The sequence below is a fragment of the Danio rerio genome, chromosome 4 (assembly GCF_049306965.1).
Source record: "Danio rerio strain Tuebingen ecotype United States chromosome 4, GRCz12tu, whole genome shotgun sequence".
NCBI classification, from domain to species: domain Eukaryota; kingdom Metazoa; phylum Chordata; class Actinopteri; order Cypriniformes; family Danionidae; genus Danio; species Danio rerio.
The window spans coordinates 34827552-34843348 of record NC_133179.1 but is presented as its reverse complement, the minus strand read 5'-3'; the positions used below and the strand labels follow the sequence as shown (position 1 = coordinate 34843348).

General features: G+C 37.4%; 2 protein-coding genes across 3 annotated transcripts in view; both read right to left on the bottom strand.

The window, feature by feature from the left end:
- The window catches only part of LOC137491231 (uncharacterized), a 498327-nt gene that overhangs the window by 251060 nt on the left and 231470 nt on the right, over positions 1 to 15797 (bottom strand). The window lies entirely within an intron of this gene.
- Positions 8674 to 15797, bottom strand: part of LOC137491238 (uncharacterized) — a 1025816-nt gene continuing 1018692 nt past the window's right edge. For both annotated transcript variants that reach the window (XM_073947857.1, XM_068220383.2), the window contains one exon: positions 8674 to 11371. In XM_073947857.1, the coding sequence (XP_073803958.1) occupies positions 10419 to 11371 (953 nt within the window). In that variant the 3' untranslated portion in view covers positions 8674 to 10418. The remainder of the gene's footprint in view (positions 11372 to 15797) is intronic.

The window sequence follows — 15797 nt, the reverse complement described above, 5'->3', positions numbered from 1 at the left end:
TGAAGCAGGGCTTTTGCTTCATTTGGACCTGGGACTTCTGCAATGGTTCGTCCAGGATTTGAAAATGGGACCTCTCGCACCTTATGCGAGAATCAAGCCCCTAGACCAACGAACTACTGCAAAACAGCCACTTTACATGGCAACACTATCTGCTGACAAACCGGCATTCTCAGAAAAAAGGCCTCTGTGTAAGCCATAATGCCCTGTAAAACACAGGACACCTGCAAAGGCTCATCTGGAATTTGAACCTGGTACCTCTTGTACCTGAAGCATGAATCATACCCCTAGACCAACGAGCCACTAAATTAAGAGAATTTCACATGGGGACAGAAGCATCAGATTGTCAGAAATCTTCCTCTAACGAATCAAGGGCACCCTAAGCGACAATCATACCCCTAGACCAAGGAGCCACTGCAAAACAGCAACTTTATATGGCAACACTATCTGCTGACCAACCGGCCTTCTCAGAAAAAAGGCCTCTGTGTAAGCCACAACGCCCTTACAAAACAGCAGACAACTGTAAGGGCTCAACCGAAATTTGAATGTGGGATTTCTCACAGCATGAACGAGAATCATACTCCTCAACAACCAAGCCACTATGCAAAGGAATGTTTTATGTGCCGACACTATCTGCTGACAAACTGGAATTCTTTGAAAAACGTTTTTATGAAAGACATAATGCCTTGTAAAACAGAGAAACTGCAAGGGTTCATCCGGGATAGCAAACCAGGACCTCTTGCACCATAAGCAAGAATCATACCCCTAGACCAACGAGCCAATAAAATCTGAAGTCTTCACATGGTATCAGAAGCAGACGGTCAGAAATCTTTCTCTAATGATTGAGTCAGTACATACCTTCAAAATCTCAAACGTTGAAGCAGGGCTTGTGCTTCACTTGGACCCGGGACTTCTACTGCCCAAAAAAAAAGTCGCAGCCCCTTTTTTGCTTATAAATTGTTGTTGTTTTTATCCAGTAGCTGCAGTGAGGTAAATAGATCTTATCCATTTCACAGATTAAAGCTGCATGGCAAAACCACACATAACATTATGTAAGTGATTAGTGGAGGAGGATGGTGATAGCATCAAATAGCTATCTCAGCGCATAGTATCAGAACCACTCACTAATTTGTGTGATTGAAATAGGTCTCATTCATTTCACTGATATGAAGCTGCAAGGAAAGAAGGAAAAGGTTCCATCAAGATTTGAACTCAGATCACTGGATTCAAAGTCCCGAGTGCTAACTATTATACCATGGAATCAAAACCTTTGCAAGATGATATCTGATGCTTGCAAACTGCCGTTGAAACAGGCCTCTGTGAACACCATGATGTCCCTCAAAACAACAGACACTTTCAAGGGCTTGTCTGGGATTTGAACCTGTGAGCCCTTGCACCTAAAGCAAGAATCATACCCCTAGACCAGGGCTATTCAATTGGCAGCCTGCGGACTGAAGCCGGACCCCAAGGCAGTTTGTTTCGACCTTCCAAATAGTGCGTCTGTTCAGCGCGAGCTGCAGTTAAAGGCTGCACAGAGCATGAGTCACCATAAGTGAGTGGTGCGGACAGCCGAAAACATTTGAATTTTGTAGGAAATGCCTTTTGTACAATGCACTGTAATCATTAATAGAGATGCAAAGATTAGCTAATTTCACTATTAAGTGTGCTTTAATTTGTTACAGTTAATTAATCCTAAAAGCTTCTTTAAGCCGCATTTCTGTTGCACAGAAAAATTATGACAAGTTGCCAACTGTGCGCTAGTTTAAAGTTCCAAGTATGTACAAGGCTACTACGCGCATACACTGCAGCGGCCATTCCCAGATCACGTCTTTTCCGCTTGCAAGTTTGCTATTTCTAAAGCGCCTCAGCTGCAGCTGAACAGGAGAGAACCCGCAGAAACAATTTGCGCACACAAGTGGAGCAACGCGCTTGCCTTTGTCCGGGCGCACGCAGTAGAAAACATCTCACGGTGAGAGTTGTGCATGCCTTTCAGTGCAATGTAAACAAAAGATATGTTAGACGAGTCATTATTAAAATGATTATGTACGCATGAACCCAGATGATAACAACAGTTAATCTAAATAGCTACTTCCCTAATATAAAGCTTGTTGTTCTAATTTACATTAGACGTGATAACCGTGAAAGCATGACTATTATTCAGACTATAATCCTACAACCAAATCTATAATGTTTCATCACTAATTGTTATGCTGCTCAAAACATAACATATGAATGTGTCTGAATGTAGAAGAAGCCTACTTCAGCAATGCACTGCTTTTGTTGTGCGAAATACAACATTGTGAATGGTTGTAAAAAAAAGTCAATTGGAAAATGCAGTTGTTTTAAAATACAATATATTAACATTTTAATGTAGGAAAAGCCAACGTGGGTGTCTTTATGAGTACAAATACAGCATATGGGCACTTATATGCAGTTGTGTCATCACATCAAGAACCGGCCCCCATGACAAACAAATTGAAAAGTCCTGCCCCAGACCAACGAGCCACTGCAAAACAGCAACTTTATATGGCAACACTATCTGCTAACAAACCGGCATTCTCAGAAAAGGGCCTCTGTGTAAGCCACAATGCCCTTACAAAACAACAGACAACTGTAAGGGCTCAATTGATGGCTGGGTGGCTGTTAGGGCACAATGGATATCCATTAAAAACATGCCTGATTACTCCATATATCATGCCTACAACAGTGAGTGAAGTGTTTATTAATCCAAAACACACGTAAGCATTTGGCATACTAAAAATGCACTTCAGGGATTTGGACAAGTCAGGGGGAGCATTACTGTAGAGCCCTCAGAAGGTCAGAGCATTCTTTGTGGCATGTTGTGTGCTGCTTAAAATTGCCATATGTCATGGATGTCTCTTGGACATAAATAAGGAACGTTTACAGGACTTTACAAGGTGTGAAGCTGAATTGCATGTGCTGAAGCCAATTAATCCAAATACTCAAGAAGCAGCACGGGCAAGGAGAGATCAGCTGCCAGAAGAGCTGCTTCTTTATGTGTATGCATCTAATTATCTTTTATATTACAATCTACAATCAAAAATGTTTGGCCAATCTACAATCAAAAATGTTTGGCCTTCTTCCTCCTCCTTGCAAAGCTCCATGGCTGGATGGGCAACGGGAGTGTCCAGGAGCAGCAGAACTCAGTGTGGCTGATCTGGTGGAAAGAAAACGTCTGGTGGATGAAGGAGGTGTTTCAGAAGTTGCAGGTATTATGCGCTCAACTGCCTCAGTGAGACTTTCCACACTATCGGTGATGCGTCCAAATGGCAGTAGCAACATCTCCAAGCGGCTTAAATGAGTGTTCAAGCAGTGAGCATGAGTGCTAGGAATGGGTGGTTCTCCTGGTTGATATTTCTACGTCAAGCTCTGGGTCTCGCCTCTCCTCTCAACCTTGATGGTTGTTCGATGTTCTCTTCTCCTCCCTCTATAACCTCATCCTGCTCCCACCTACTGGGCTAGGCTGCTGAATCTTCAGCCAGCGGAGCGGCATAAAATGTAGTTAATTCACTTTTTGATTATTACTGAAAAAATAAAATTATTTAAATAAAATTTATTCATAAGAACATTGAATGCTTTGTACAAAAATGTTGTTTTGTTTATTTTGATTCATTAACAGTGCAATACACTGTACGCCCAACTCTATATATATATATATATATATATATATATATATATATATATATATATATATATATACAGTTGAAGTCAAAATTATTAGCCCCCCTGAATTATTAAACCGCTTGTTTATTTTCTCCCAAATTTCTGTTTTACTAGATAATTTTCAAGACACTTCACACTTCTACACAGCTTAAATTAGCGGTTACCAATCTCGTTCCTGGAGGGCGGTGTCCCTGTAGGGTTTAGCTCCAACTTGTCTCAACACACCTGCCTGGATGTTTTAAGCATACCTAGTAAGACCTTGATTAGTTTGTTCAGGTGTGTTTGATTAGAGTTGGAGCTAAAATCTGTAGGGCACCGGACCTCCAGGAACAAGTTTGTTGACCCCTGGCTTAAAGTGACATTTAAAGGCTTAATTTAGTTAATTAGATTAACTAGGCAAGTTAGGGTAATTAGACAAGTTATTGTATAACGATGGTTTGTTCTGTAGATTATCGAGAAGAAATATAGCTTAAAGGGGCTAATAATTTTGTCCCTAAAATGGTGATTAAAAAATTAAAAACTGCTTTTATTCTAGCCGAAATAAAACAAATAAATCTTTTCAAACCAAACCCATAACTAAGAGAATAAGCACAACTCTGTAAGACCATGCACAGAGCGTATTTTTCATTTACATTTAGTCATTTATCAGACGCTTTTATCCAAAGCGACTTACAAATGAGGACAAGGAAGCAATTTACACAACCAAGAGCAACAATGAATAAGTGCTATAGGCAAGTTTCAGGTCTGTAAAGTCTAAGAAGGGTAGTATTAGTAGTATTTGTATTTTTTATTTATTTTTTTGGGTACAGTTAGTGTGATATTCAGAGTGGCAATTGCAGATTAGGAAGTGTAGTGGAGAGTAAATAGTTGAGTTTTTAGTCGTTTCTTGAAAGTAGCGAGTGACTCTGCTGTTCTGATGCAGTTAGGGAGTTCATTCCACCAACTGGGCAGATTGAGCGTGAGCGTTCGCGAAAGTGATTTCTTCCCTCTTTGGGATGGAACCACGAGGCGACGTTCATTCACAGAACGCAAGTTTCTGGAGGGCACATAGATCTGCAGAAGCGAGAGCAGATAAAAAGGAGCAAGGCCAGAAGTCACTTTGTAGGCAAACATCAGAGCTTTGAATTTGATGCGAGCAGCAACTGGCAGCCAGTGCAAACGGACTAGCAGCGGAGTGACATGTGCTCGTTTAGGTTCATTGAAGACCACTCGTGCTGCTGCATTCTGGAGCAGTTGAAGAGGCTTGATAGAGTTAGCTGGAAGCCCAGCTAGTAGAGAGTTGCAGTAATCCAGTTTGGAGAGAACAAGAGCTTGAACAAGGAGTTGAGCTGCATGTTCAGATAAGAAGGGTCGGATCTTTCTGATGTTTTTCGGTCCCTTAAATAGCAAAAGTGGATTTGGAAATGCCCTTAATGCGTTTGCGCCATATGCTTTTAGACTTTGGGCCTAGATCGTTAAAATAGCAATGTAATCACAATATTACTGTGTAAATGTTATTAAAATGTGCTATATATGTTAACCCTTTAGGACCTGCCATAAAACAATTCCGCTAAGGTATATCTTAGTATTTTTACATGCTGTGCTGTCATTCTTTTGAGTATTTTTTAAATGCCATATATCAATAAAATCCTTACATCCCCAACTTGAAGTGTATGTATATCATTAATCTATATTAACTAGCTAAATAGTTTAAAAGTGCAACAAACCACAAATTTGTTAATTTTTTTATTTTATTTTACTATATGCAGAAATAACACAAATGTCAACCTCAAACTTGTCAATGTAAAAAAACATGCATAAAACACTTTGAAACCCTATGCAACTGATTTGGACGAATTAAATCAATTTGTTAATGAGATAAACTTTTTTTATAAACCGTGTAGACAGAACAATTTGATTGAATAACAAAAAAAGTTTAATAACTTAATCAACACTATTGTAAAATTTACACAATTTATCACAATTGGTCATACAGAGGGGCATTCAGTGGTGAATGGATGTTCATTTGTGGGGTAAAAAGAGATTAATATTTTACTTTTAAGACCCATGTTGATTGAGATACATACACATAAATAAATTAATTAAGGACACTCTTGTGTAAAAAATAAACAAATTAACAAGTAAAACTTAAATAAATAATTAAACATACTGAAAGCCACTGCTACAAATAAACAGCCTAGCTATAAGTCTTATGACAATTTCGGTCGAGAATAACCCAGAGGGGCACTTGGCATGCCTCGCACATGATTGGGGTGCATTTCCAACAAAGCCTGCATTTCCTGCGCCCTTCTGTGGCTTTTTTAGAGACAACTGCACCAGAAATGGTAACATGAGAGGTGAGTGTGTGCACTACTTTGCACACTGCATACATGGGGGACACCATGAAAAGAATGTGTAAATCCACCAGAGGGTATAAGCATGTTGAGATTTCAGTTTCTGCAGCTATAAAAGATTACTGTGTCCATCCATTTTGTGAAAAGGAGGGTCCCCTGCTGGATCCACCTTACAGAACCCAGTGGTGACTTCTTTGACTTCCTTCATCTCCTCTAGATCCTCTCCCTTTACAGGTCGTTGCCCTCATGTAAGGTATGATTAAAGCATTCAAAAAACATTCACATTAATTGTTTTTTTGAATATTTTATACCATTATGCAGAGAAGCCGTCTCTGCCTGGTACTTTAGATGTTTTAAGGATTGATATAGCATTGCTTATTTCTTCTATAATTGTTTTTTGAGTTTGGGTTTTATTTTGTATTGATCCAATTGATAAATCTAATGTGTGTAAAATGCTGCATGTTTGCAAGTTCAATATTAATCTTTTGAGAAATATAATTCCTTATAGTATTTCGGCAAAACACTTGTATTTCCTCCAATTTATGACGTATCTTTTCAGTTTTGGGATCTTTGATTTTAAATATACTCCTCTCTGCCTGTCATTTCCCTATTCTCCATGCCAGGAGCTTTTTTGCTTTTGGACTATTTTCATAAAATTTCTGTTTTAAAAATGTAAGTTTTAATTGTACTTGCTCATCGAATATTTTATTGAGTTCCGCTTTAACTTATTTGATCTTATTAAAAGTATCTGGATCTTCTTTATTACCATATTTAGTCTCTTAATTCTTTAAGTCTTATATAATTCCTTATAGTATTTCCTGAAAAGCCTGTTGTATTTCCTCCAATCTATGACATATCTTTTTAGTTTTGGGATCTTTGATTTTAAATATACTCTACTCTGCCTGTTGTTTCCTTATCCTTGCTTTAACTTCATTGATCTTATTAAAAATATCTGGATATTTCTTATTACTATATTTAGTCTCTAATTCTTAAAGTTGTATATTTAGATTATTCATGTAATTCAGTTTTTTTCCTTGATCCCCACATTATAAGTTTAACTCGCATATCAGCTTTAGCTGCGTCTTATAGGATACTAGGTGACACCTCTCCATTATCAGTATGTTTTAAATATTCTAATAGTTCTTTTTTTAACATATCCTACACATGTTAAATCATTTAAATGATTAGGGTTAAATCGCCAAAATGTTTTTTTGGGTTTATTGTCCACGTACACTGTTAAATAAGCTCCTGCTTGGTCTGAGATGTCTCTTGTTCCTATTTTACAGTCTTTTATTTTATGTTGATCTGACTCAAACTAAAATGATAAATTCTAGAATGAGACATGTGGGCGGTAGAGAACAAAGAACATTATTTTTAAGAGGGTATATGTCTCTCCATTAGGGTTGTAACGGTATGAATTTCTTACGGTATGATAATCGTCTAAAACAATACCACGGTTTGACGGTTTCGCGGTATACGGTATGTTACAAATGTTACAAAGTAATAGAACAGTGAAGCAAATTTGACTTTTTCCAAATAATATATTTTTAGTTACTATAAACAACACCACTTACAATGAACAAATAAAAAAAATAAGAAAATAATAAATAATGTGTCAAAGTCTAAATAAAGTCCAAATAAACATGGTGCAAATCCTCAGTAAAAAAATAGATATAAATATTTACTATACTATAAATAGTTACATAACGAAACTAGATTCAATATGGAACATCCTTAGGTTTAATGTGCCAGCATGGATATGGTTGTCTGTGGATATGGATTTGGTTGTCTGCAATGCAGACAAACAGCTGCACCTTCATTTGCGTCTTTTGAAAACAGCAAGAGCAGCAGTTCGTCTTTGCTGTGTCACTGTTTTGTCATGTTTCTGTGCTGCTGTGCATGCAAAAGTACTTAGTATGAGAATTATTTCATGCAAAACTTTTTTTTTGCGTTTTATTTAGCCACGCATAAATGTATGCCTATCTCTCATTCAGTGTTGTTCAAAAAGCTCATTGTTTGGTCCACAAACAAAAGCGAAACCTATGCTTATTGGTTGTGATATAGCGAGTTTGAACCAATCTGGGCATGGAGGAGGGACAATGCATCAATGTTTCATGTCTGGTTTGTCCGGAGACACAGTGACGAGCGTTTCTTTGTCAAATCAGCGTGGTCAAATTTTGATGACGTAACCGCACTGATTCCGGAGCCTCTGGAAGTCCGAATGTTATGTGATACAGCACTGGAAAGCTGAGATTCTCTTCTTTATGCCAATCTTTGAATTGTATGAATCGGATCAGCGGATCAAAAGTTATTAAACATTTAAAAGCAATACTTATTTTTAGCCGCGGGCGGCTATCTCTGTCTTTAAGGGTTAAAACCGTTGAAATGCAATTGTTCATGGTATGATAATCGTGCACGTTCAAATCGTGGTAGACCGTCATACCGGTATATTGTTGCAACCCTACTCTCCATACATCTATTAAGCCTAATTCTTTCATCATATATCTTATTTGTCTAGTTACTTGACTAATTTGCTTATTAGAAGACGAGTCCAATTTAGGCTGAAGTTGTACATTCCAGTCTCCCCCACAGATCAACGTACCTGAGGCCATCCCAATTTTTCTAATTTCTTATGTTCTGTATCAGAAAGATGCGTCTCTTGCCAGAAGATTATCTGTTGCTTTTCTCTTTTCAATTGAGACACGAGTTTGCTTCTTATAATTACTCCATATTCCTGTTTTTGCAAAAACTATAATCAGATCTTATTGCGAAGATCACGGTGACCGGAATATGAAAAACACAAACATGAATATCTTGAACAACATAAAAAAAAAACATAACTTAAAAGGTCTCCAAACCTTGAAGTCTTAAATAACTTTTAATGTGAGAGTAAAGCCTTCATTCTCTAAAGGGCCCCTCCTTGCTGTGCCTATTGCACAAAAATGTTAACGAATATATTCAGCACCCATATCTGGCAATATTATATTCTTTTATTTCTGGCTAGGTTTTCAAGTTAAATATTTCTACTAATTATAGCAAGGGATTTTAAGTGTATAGATTAGAATCCCTTTATGTCTTCCCACCAGTATGTTACTTAACGATTTGAGTCTTGGTGGGCTTTAATCGTTTATCTTGTGTCGTTGGTCAGTTCGGTTAAATACCATTCTTCCTTCAAACGATTTAAATGTCCATCATTGGTGAATCAAGTCAAGAAGTTTTTCCAGCCTCTCAGAGTTCTTTGTTAGGATCTGTCAGGTTTTATCCTTCTTTCAAACAGAGCTAGTGTTGTCTCTTTGAAATTCACGTAGTTTTTCCCAGATCTTCGTTTGATGTTTTTCCTTACTTTTCTTCGAAGTCACTCCAACCTTTTGCCAAAGTCTTTGTTTCTTATTCCCAGTGATTCCTATAATAGTTTCTTCTTCGCTGTTTATCAGTCCTTGTTCTTTCAGATCTCTTAAAGCCCCGTCATCGAAATGTACATGACTGCCCCGTTTTCGAGAAAGATTCTAAGTTTCGCTGGCTTATTAGTACAAAAGCCCATCTTTTCTGTTGGATCCTAGGTGGGCAGTCTTTGTCAAAGAAAATCTTTTTTTTTGTTCCAGTATATTACTTTCTTCCTCCATGCAGAGCGGAGAACCGGGTCCTTCGTTTTGTATTCCAGGATGAATACCACCACTGATCTAGGGTGGCATCAGCGGGTGGTTTTGGTCTGAGTGCCTGGTGAAACTGTTGGATTTTAAGGTCCAATTCGTCGAGTGACAGCTCCGTTTTGATAATTGTTTCCACCAAGTCTTGGATATTATTGCCTATGCTTCTTTCTGGGATTCTAAAGATCTGAATATTATTTTGACGAGAGCGTGTTTTTAGACCTAACAGTTACTTTTGTAAGTTTTCTTGAATTTGAATGGTTTGATGGAGAATTTCTATTATCTTAGCAACATTCTCCTCCAATTCTCCAACTCGCTGCTCCACTTTGTTGATGTTTTTTGCTGTTGCGTTTAGGTCCGTGATGAGGCCATCCAGTTTTTTTATTTCTTGCTTAAAGTTAATAAAAGTTACTTGCTTAAATCTGGTTAAATCAGATTTAATATCCATCTGGAAAGCTTTGATGTCTGTAGTTGACAGGCTATCACCTATCCCGTCCGTGTCGGATTTTTCATCTGTTGAGCTCTCGTTTTTTTTTTTTTTTTCCCAAGTTTCAATAGTGGTTTTGTCCTAGCCTTTTTGCTTTTGCCCCCCTCCATATGGTTTAGGTTATTAATGATGTAAAAAGGAGGATTAATATCAGTGTGTATGGGAGCTCTCTTTCTATGCTCCTACACGTGTCGACACCATACCGGAAACCATCACATGTGTTTCTTAAGCTTCCCCGAATGAATGAAACTCTGTACACACTGATCATGACTACGGTTTCTTTCCAGTGTGAATCTTCTGGTGCCGTTTCAGTTCTGCAGCTGTAATAAAAGTCTTCTCACACTCCAAGCACATATACTCTCTCACATCAGTGTGGATCCTCATGTGTTTAATAAGGTATGATGATTGGTTAAAATTCTTCCCACACTGAGGGCAGGTGAATGGTTTCTCTCCAGTGTGGATCCACATGTGTAGATTAAGGTATGATGATTGGCTGAAACTCTTCCCACAATGAGTGCATGTGAATGGTTTTTCTCCGGTGTGGATCTTCATGTGTCTATAAAGCGATGATAATTTGCTGAAACTCTTCCCACACTGAGTGCATGTGAATGGTTTCTCTCCAGTGTGGATCCTCATGTGTTGATTAAGGGATGATGATCGGCTGAAACTCTTCCCACACTGAGTGCAAGTAAAGGGTTTCTCTCCAGTGTGGATCCTCATGTGGTGATTAAGGGATGATGATCGGCTGAAACTCTTCCCACACTGAGTGCATGTGAATGGTTTCTTTCCAGTGTGGCCCATCATGTGTTTATTAAGGGATGATGAGCAGCTGAAACCCTTCCCACACTGAGTGCAAGTAAATGGTTTCTCTCCAGTGTGGATCCTCATGTGCTGATTAAGGGATGATGATTGGCTGAAACTCTTCCCACACTGAGTGCACGTGAATGGTTTCTCTCCAGTGTGGATCCTCATGTGCTGATTAAGGTATGATGATTTGCTGAAACTATTCCCACACTGAGTGCATGTAAATGGTTTCTCTCCAGTGTGAATCATCATGTGAGTCTTTAGTTTGCTTTTGCTTGTCAAACTCTTTCCATACTGAGTGCAGGTGACACAACTCTTGTCTCTCACTTTGAAAATACCATCAGTCTCTAAATGAGTTCTGTCCTCAATTTTGACATGATGTTCCTCTTCTTTACTCTCCTCATAGTCTTTAATTAGGTCTGAAATAAAAAAAAGTTTAGTTTTTAGTAAATCATTCAAACTCTCATCAAAAGCTGAAGTGAAAAGGCTCTAAAACATTGGCAACACAAACCTTAATTTTGATGCACATTAAATGTAAAAACAGCAGATCATATTTAGATTGATCTTGTCATATCAACCTCCTGGTGTCCATTACACACATACACTTTTAAGCGGATTCTTATTTGATTGATCCCAGATTATTTTTGGTCACATTGATGAGACATCAAATTGAAAGCGGTAAAGGCACAGTTTTTTTTATTTATTTGTATATATGCGAAATCACAACAAAACAACATGTTTTTGTAAAACTTGTAGAGCAGATGGGTAATACTTTTTCATTCTGTGCCTGACAGGTAAACCTGTTTGAAAAAAACAGCTTAATCTCTGTGAATATTTGCCTCACATACATGAGACATATCTGCATAAAGCCTTAAATCTGCACCTTTAAATGACAAATGTTCTCTGGTTTAGTAATTTGCAAGTATCGATTACAATGCAGAATTCTAATAATTCTAAAATGTTTTCCCCCATTAAACATAACTTCACACTAACTTCAAGTTCTCTAGTCACACCCAGACCTGATTACTACCAAACATGTTTGCAATCAAGAAATCACCTAAATGGACCTGTCTAACAAAGTGAAGTAGACCAAAAGTGCCTCAAAAGCTAGACATCATGTCAAAAACTAAAGACATTTAAACACAAATAAGAAAGAAAATACTTGTGTCACGAGTAAAATAAAAAAAGCTGATGACAAGAGATAATCTGTAACCCAGAATAGGAGGAGAGAGCAAAAGCTTGAGGTACAGTGACAGTACCCCCTCCCTCAAGAACACCCCCTGGCATTCCCTTAAGACTCACTATGGACCTGATGATTTTTTAATTAATTAATTTATTTTTTTGCTCCGTCCTGCGCTTTTTTTTTAAACACAACTAATTGTCCCTTAAATGAGCACACACAGTTACTAAAGTAGTCAAATGCTTCATTATAGATCTGTGCATTCTTACATTAACACCTCTGTTATTAAACAAAACACAATTAGATTCATTTGCTGCTCTTCACTAAATAACTATAGTACCTTTAATCAATATGCAAATACAATCAAAAGTGAAGTAGATTTTATAGCTTTATTTAATTTCTGTACAGGCCATTGATTTTAAAAGGCTAAACCTATTATTTTATTGTCAGTATTTTCTAATGTTTGCTATGTATTCTATCATTTGAAGCTATTTGTTGTTATTATTCAAAAGCAGGTAATGATTCGCACTCAATTGCTTCGTACTGTTTTTATTTTTACTTATTCCTACATTTTACAGGTTATAACAGACAAACAGACGTTTCGGCACAAAGCCTTCCTCAGTGTGTGACTCAATTCTCTAACTCCACCCTTTTATCCCATAGTTAATCACAATGTGCAATTAGTTAAACCGTCACTCATTTCATTATCCATTAATCACACAATAACTTATAATCTTCACAGCAATGACAATAAACAATCTTCCCATTTCCGACCTCACTTTACAGAGATTTTCAAAAACAATTTGCGAAACATACGAAAATACCTACATTTAAAAACCATTACTACATAGAAAAACAGCATATCATTATATTTTTTAACAATTTACATTACAATATATCATGATCAATTACTCGAAAAATACCTTTTCCTTCCAAAACAATCTCGCAAGAAAACAGCACATCAAACATCAAGTTTCAGACCTCTCCTTTTCATTACAATATCATGGTCAATTACTAGCAAAATACATTTACCTTCAATAACATTACATAACAAAACAGCACATCAAATATCAGTAAGTTTATCAATATTTTCTTTTTCATTACAGTACATCATCAACCTCTCGAAAAAATACCTTTATCCACAAAAAACATTTCACAAAAAAACCAAACCAGTTAGCATGTCAATTATCACAGTGTTAACCAATAGTTTCTGTTTCACTTCAATATATCCTGATCAACCACATAAAAAAATACCCTTACCTCCTAAAATATTATTTCACAAGAAACCTATCAATTAACATTATTCTCCCATTATTATCTTTATTCCGAAGTTCACAAACATTTAAAGAAAAAAATAATAATTTTTTATTTTTGTCAACAACTTTAACGTTCAAGATTTACAATTCCTAATATCGATTAAATAGCAGATTTGTTAAAGAAACGCAGAAAGATCCAGCTCCTCATTCATTCCTTTTGGTGCAAGTGACTTTAATTCATAAATCCAGAACGCTTCTCTTTGTAATAATCTTTTATTTAAATTACCTCCTCTATGTGACTTCTTTTGAATAATAGTAACGATAAGATTAACGCACCAAACCAAAGAAGTAACTAAAAAAAACGCAAGCGCGCAGGACAAACTTCAGTAAGCTATTTGTTGTCCCATATTTTTTTACATCTCAACGTTGACAGATTAGTTATAATGTCAGCTTATGTTGTAGAAGGGCATACCTCGATCATTACTTCCTCAAGCTAATGTGTAAATATTAGCTCTATTCAGCAATAACGTTAATTGCATTGGCATATTTATCTGATGTTTTCCCAGCTTGTAGTAGTCAATCAAAAAGCTATTTAGTTTCTTATGACTATACACTAGCAGTGGAATTTACTGCAATGTGACGGGGCGCCACCTGAAATCTTGCCTAGGGTGCCAAATTGGTTAGGGCCGGGCCTGCAGGGGGGAGAGAAGAATGGGTTTAATCTTAGACACCTAAAATAAAAAACGGATGAATGTTTTTAAACTTAGAGCTTAATTTCAGTTGAACCAACACTGGACTGAGCACCTTGATAATGGGAAATGGTCCAATGAATTTGGGTCCCAATTTACGTGGGGGAAGTCTGAGAGAAAAGTCTTTGAAAGACAACCAGACTTTCTGACCACACATGTATAGAAGGAAGCAGACGCTTCATTCCTATTGCCAGTCCTTTTCTGGTGATCCTCCATGTCTAAAGGCATCTCTGAATGAACGAATGAATGAGGGAACAATGGCAGCTTGTTCTTGGAAAGAGAATACGCTTATTTTACACTGCCACCATTTTAAAGAACGAAAGCTAGGCTGCTGTGGGAAAAAAACATGGAAGTATAGGATCAGCACTGTAAACATTGCAACAACATGCTGTGGACTACAAACCTTCTGCTGTTGCCACAATTTGTAAACCTCACTTTAATATCATTCAGTTCAGTTTAATTAAAACAATTAAAAGCAGATTAGGCATCAAACTAGATTACAATCTCTTTAACAGTGATATGCTTAAGTGTCCTCCTAGGATTCAGTTCATGGCACCAGGTAAACTCTGTGGGGACGATTCCTTGCTTCAGCCTATGTAACCGAGTGAGCGATAAAACACCATCACACCCTCGTGTTGTCTGTGATAGTATTTTCCTGGTACTGAAGTTTTAAAATCGTCCATTTCCCACTAACCTGTAGGTGCTACTGAGCGTGTTCTTAAACAGCGCTGATTTACCATAGTGTTTACTGGTGCCCACCAAAAATGACTGTGATTAAGGCCCTGTTTACACTAATGTGGTTTCATTTTAAAACGCATAAGTTTTGCTACGGTTACGCCATCCGCCCACACTATGCCGGAGTTTTCGAGTGCCGAAAACGCTGGAGAGGTTGGAGAGGTTTACATTCTGAAACGCTGCTGCTCCGTCTCAATGTGGATGGGCAAAAACGGAGACATCTGAAAATGGAGGCGGGGCTGCCGACATTCGCCTATCTGATTGGGGCTTTTCCTCAATATTAAGAAGTCTACACACACAGTTCAATCTCGCATCCTCTCCCGGTAAGTTCAGACTTCGCAAGTTTGATATGGAAAACAGACCCTCGAGGACATGTCTGGTAAATCTTCAAAGGGAACAGTGTACTTTATAACTTCATTCACATCATCCTGGCTACGTTGTTTCACTTTCTCAACAATAAAATGTGAACATGATTTAAGCAACTGCCTATTTTCATTTTAATATTAACAACTTGGAAGACAGCAGAAATGCTGAGGCGTCATGCTGCATCTTCACTGTATGCATATTTATAATAAAACAGAGCCTATATAACATCACTGCCTCCTTTAATTTTTATTGAAAATACGAAACGTATCCTCTGCTTTGCTGAATATCAGTTTTAATAATCAATAATAGCCATTATGAAAGCATAACGCACAATAAGTTTATACATTATAGGAAGTAAAGGCAAGCGATCAGTTAATATACAGAATGTACGTGGTTCCATTAATTATTAACTTCTCTTTGTGCTCAGCCAAAACACGTTACCTGTGAACAAGTAATCGATTCAAAAGACCAAAGTCGGGGAATATGTTGTTAGATATAGACAACAAGGTGAATTAAATATCACGTTTAGCAAATATAGTGAGATTAGATCCAGCGGGAG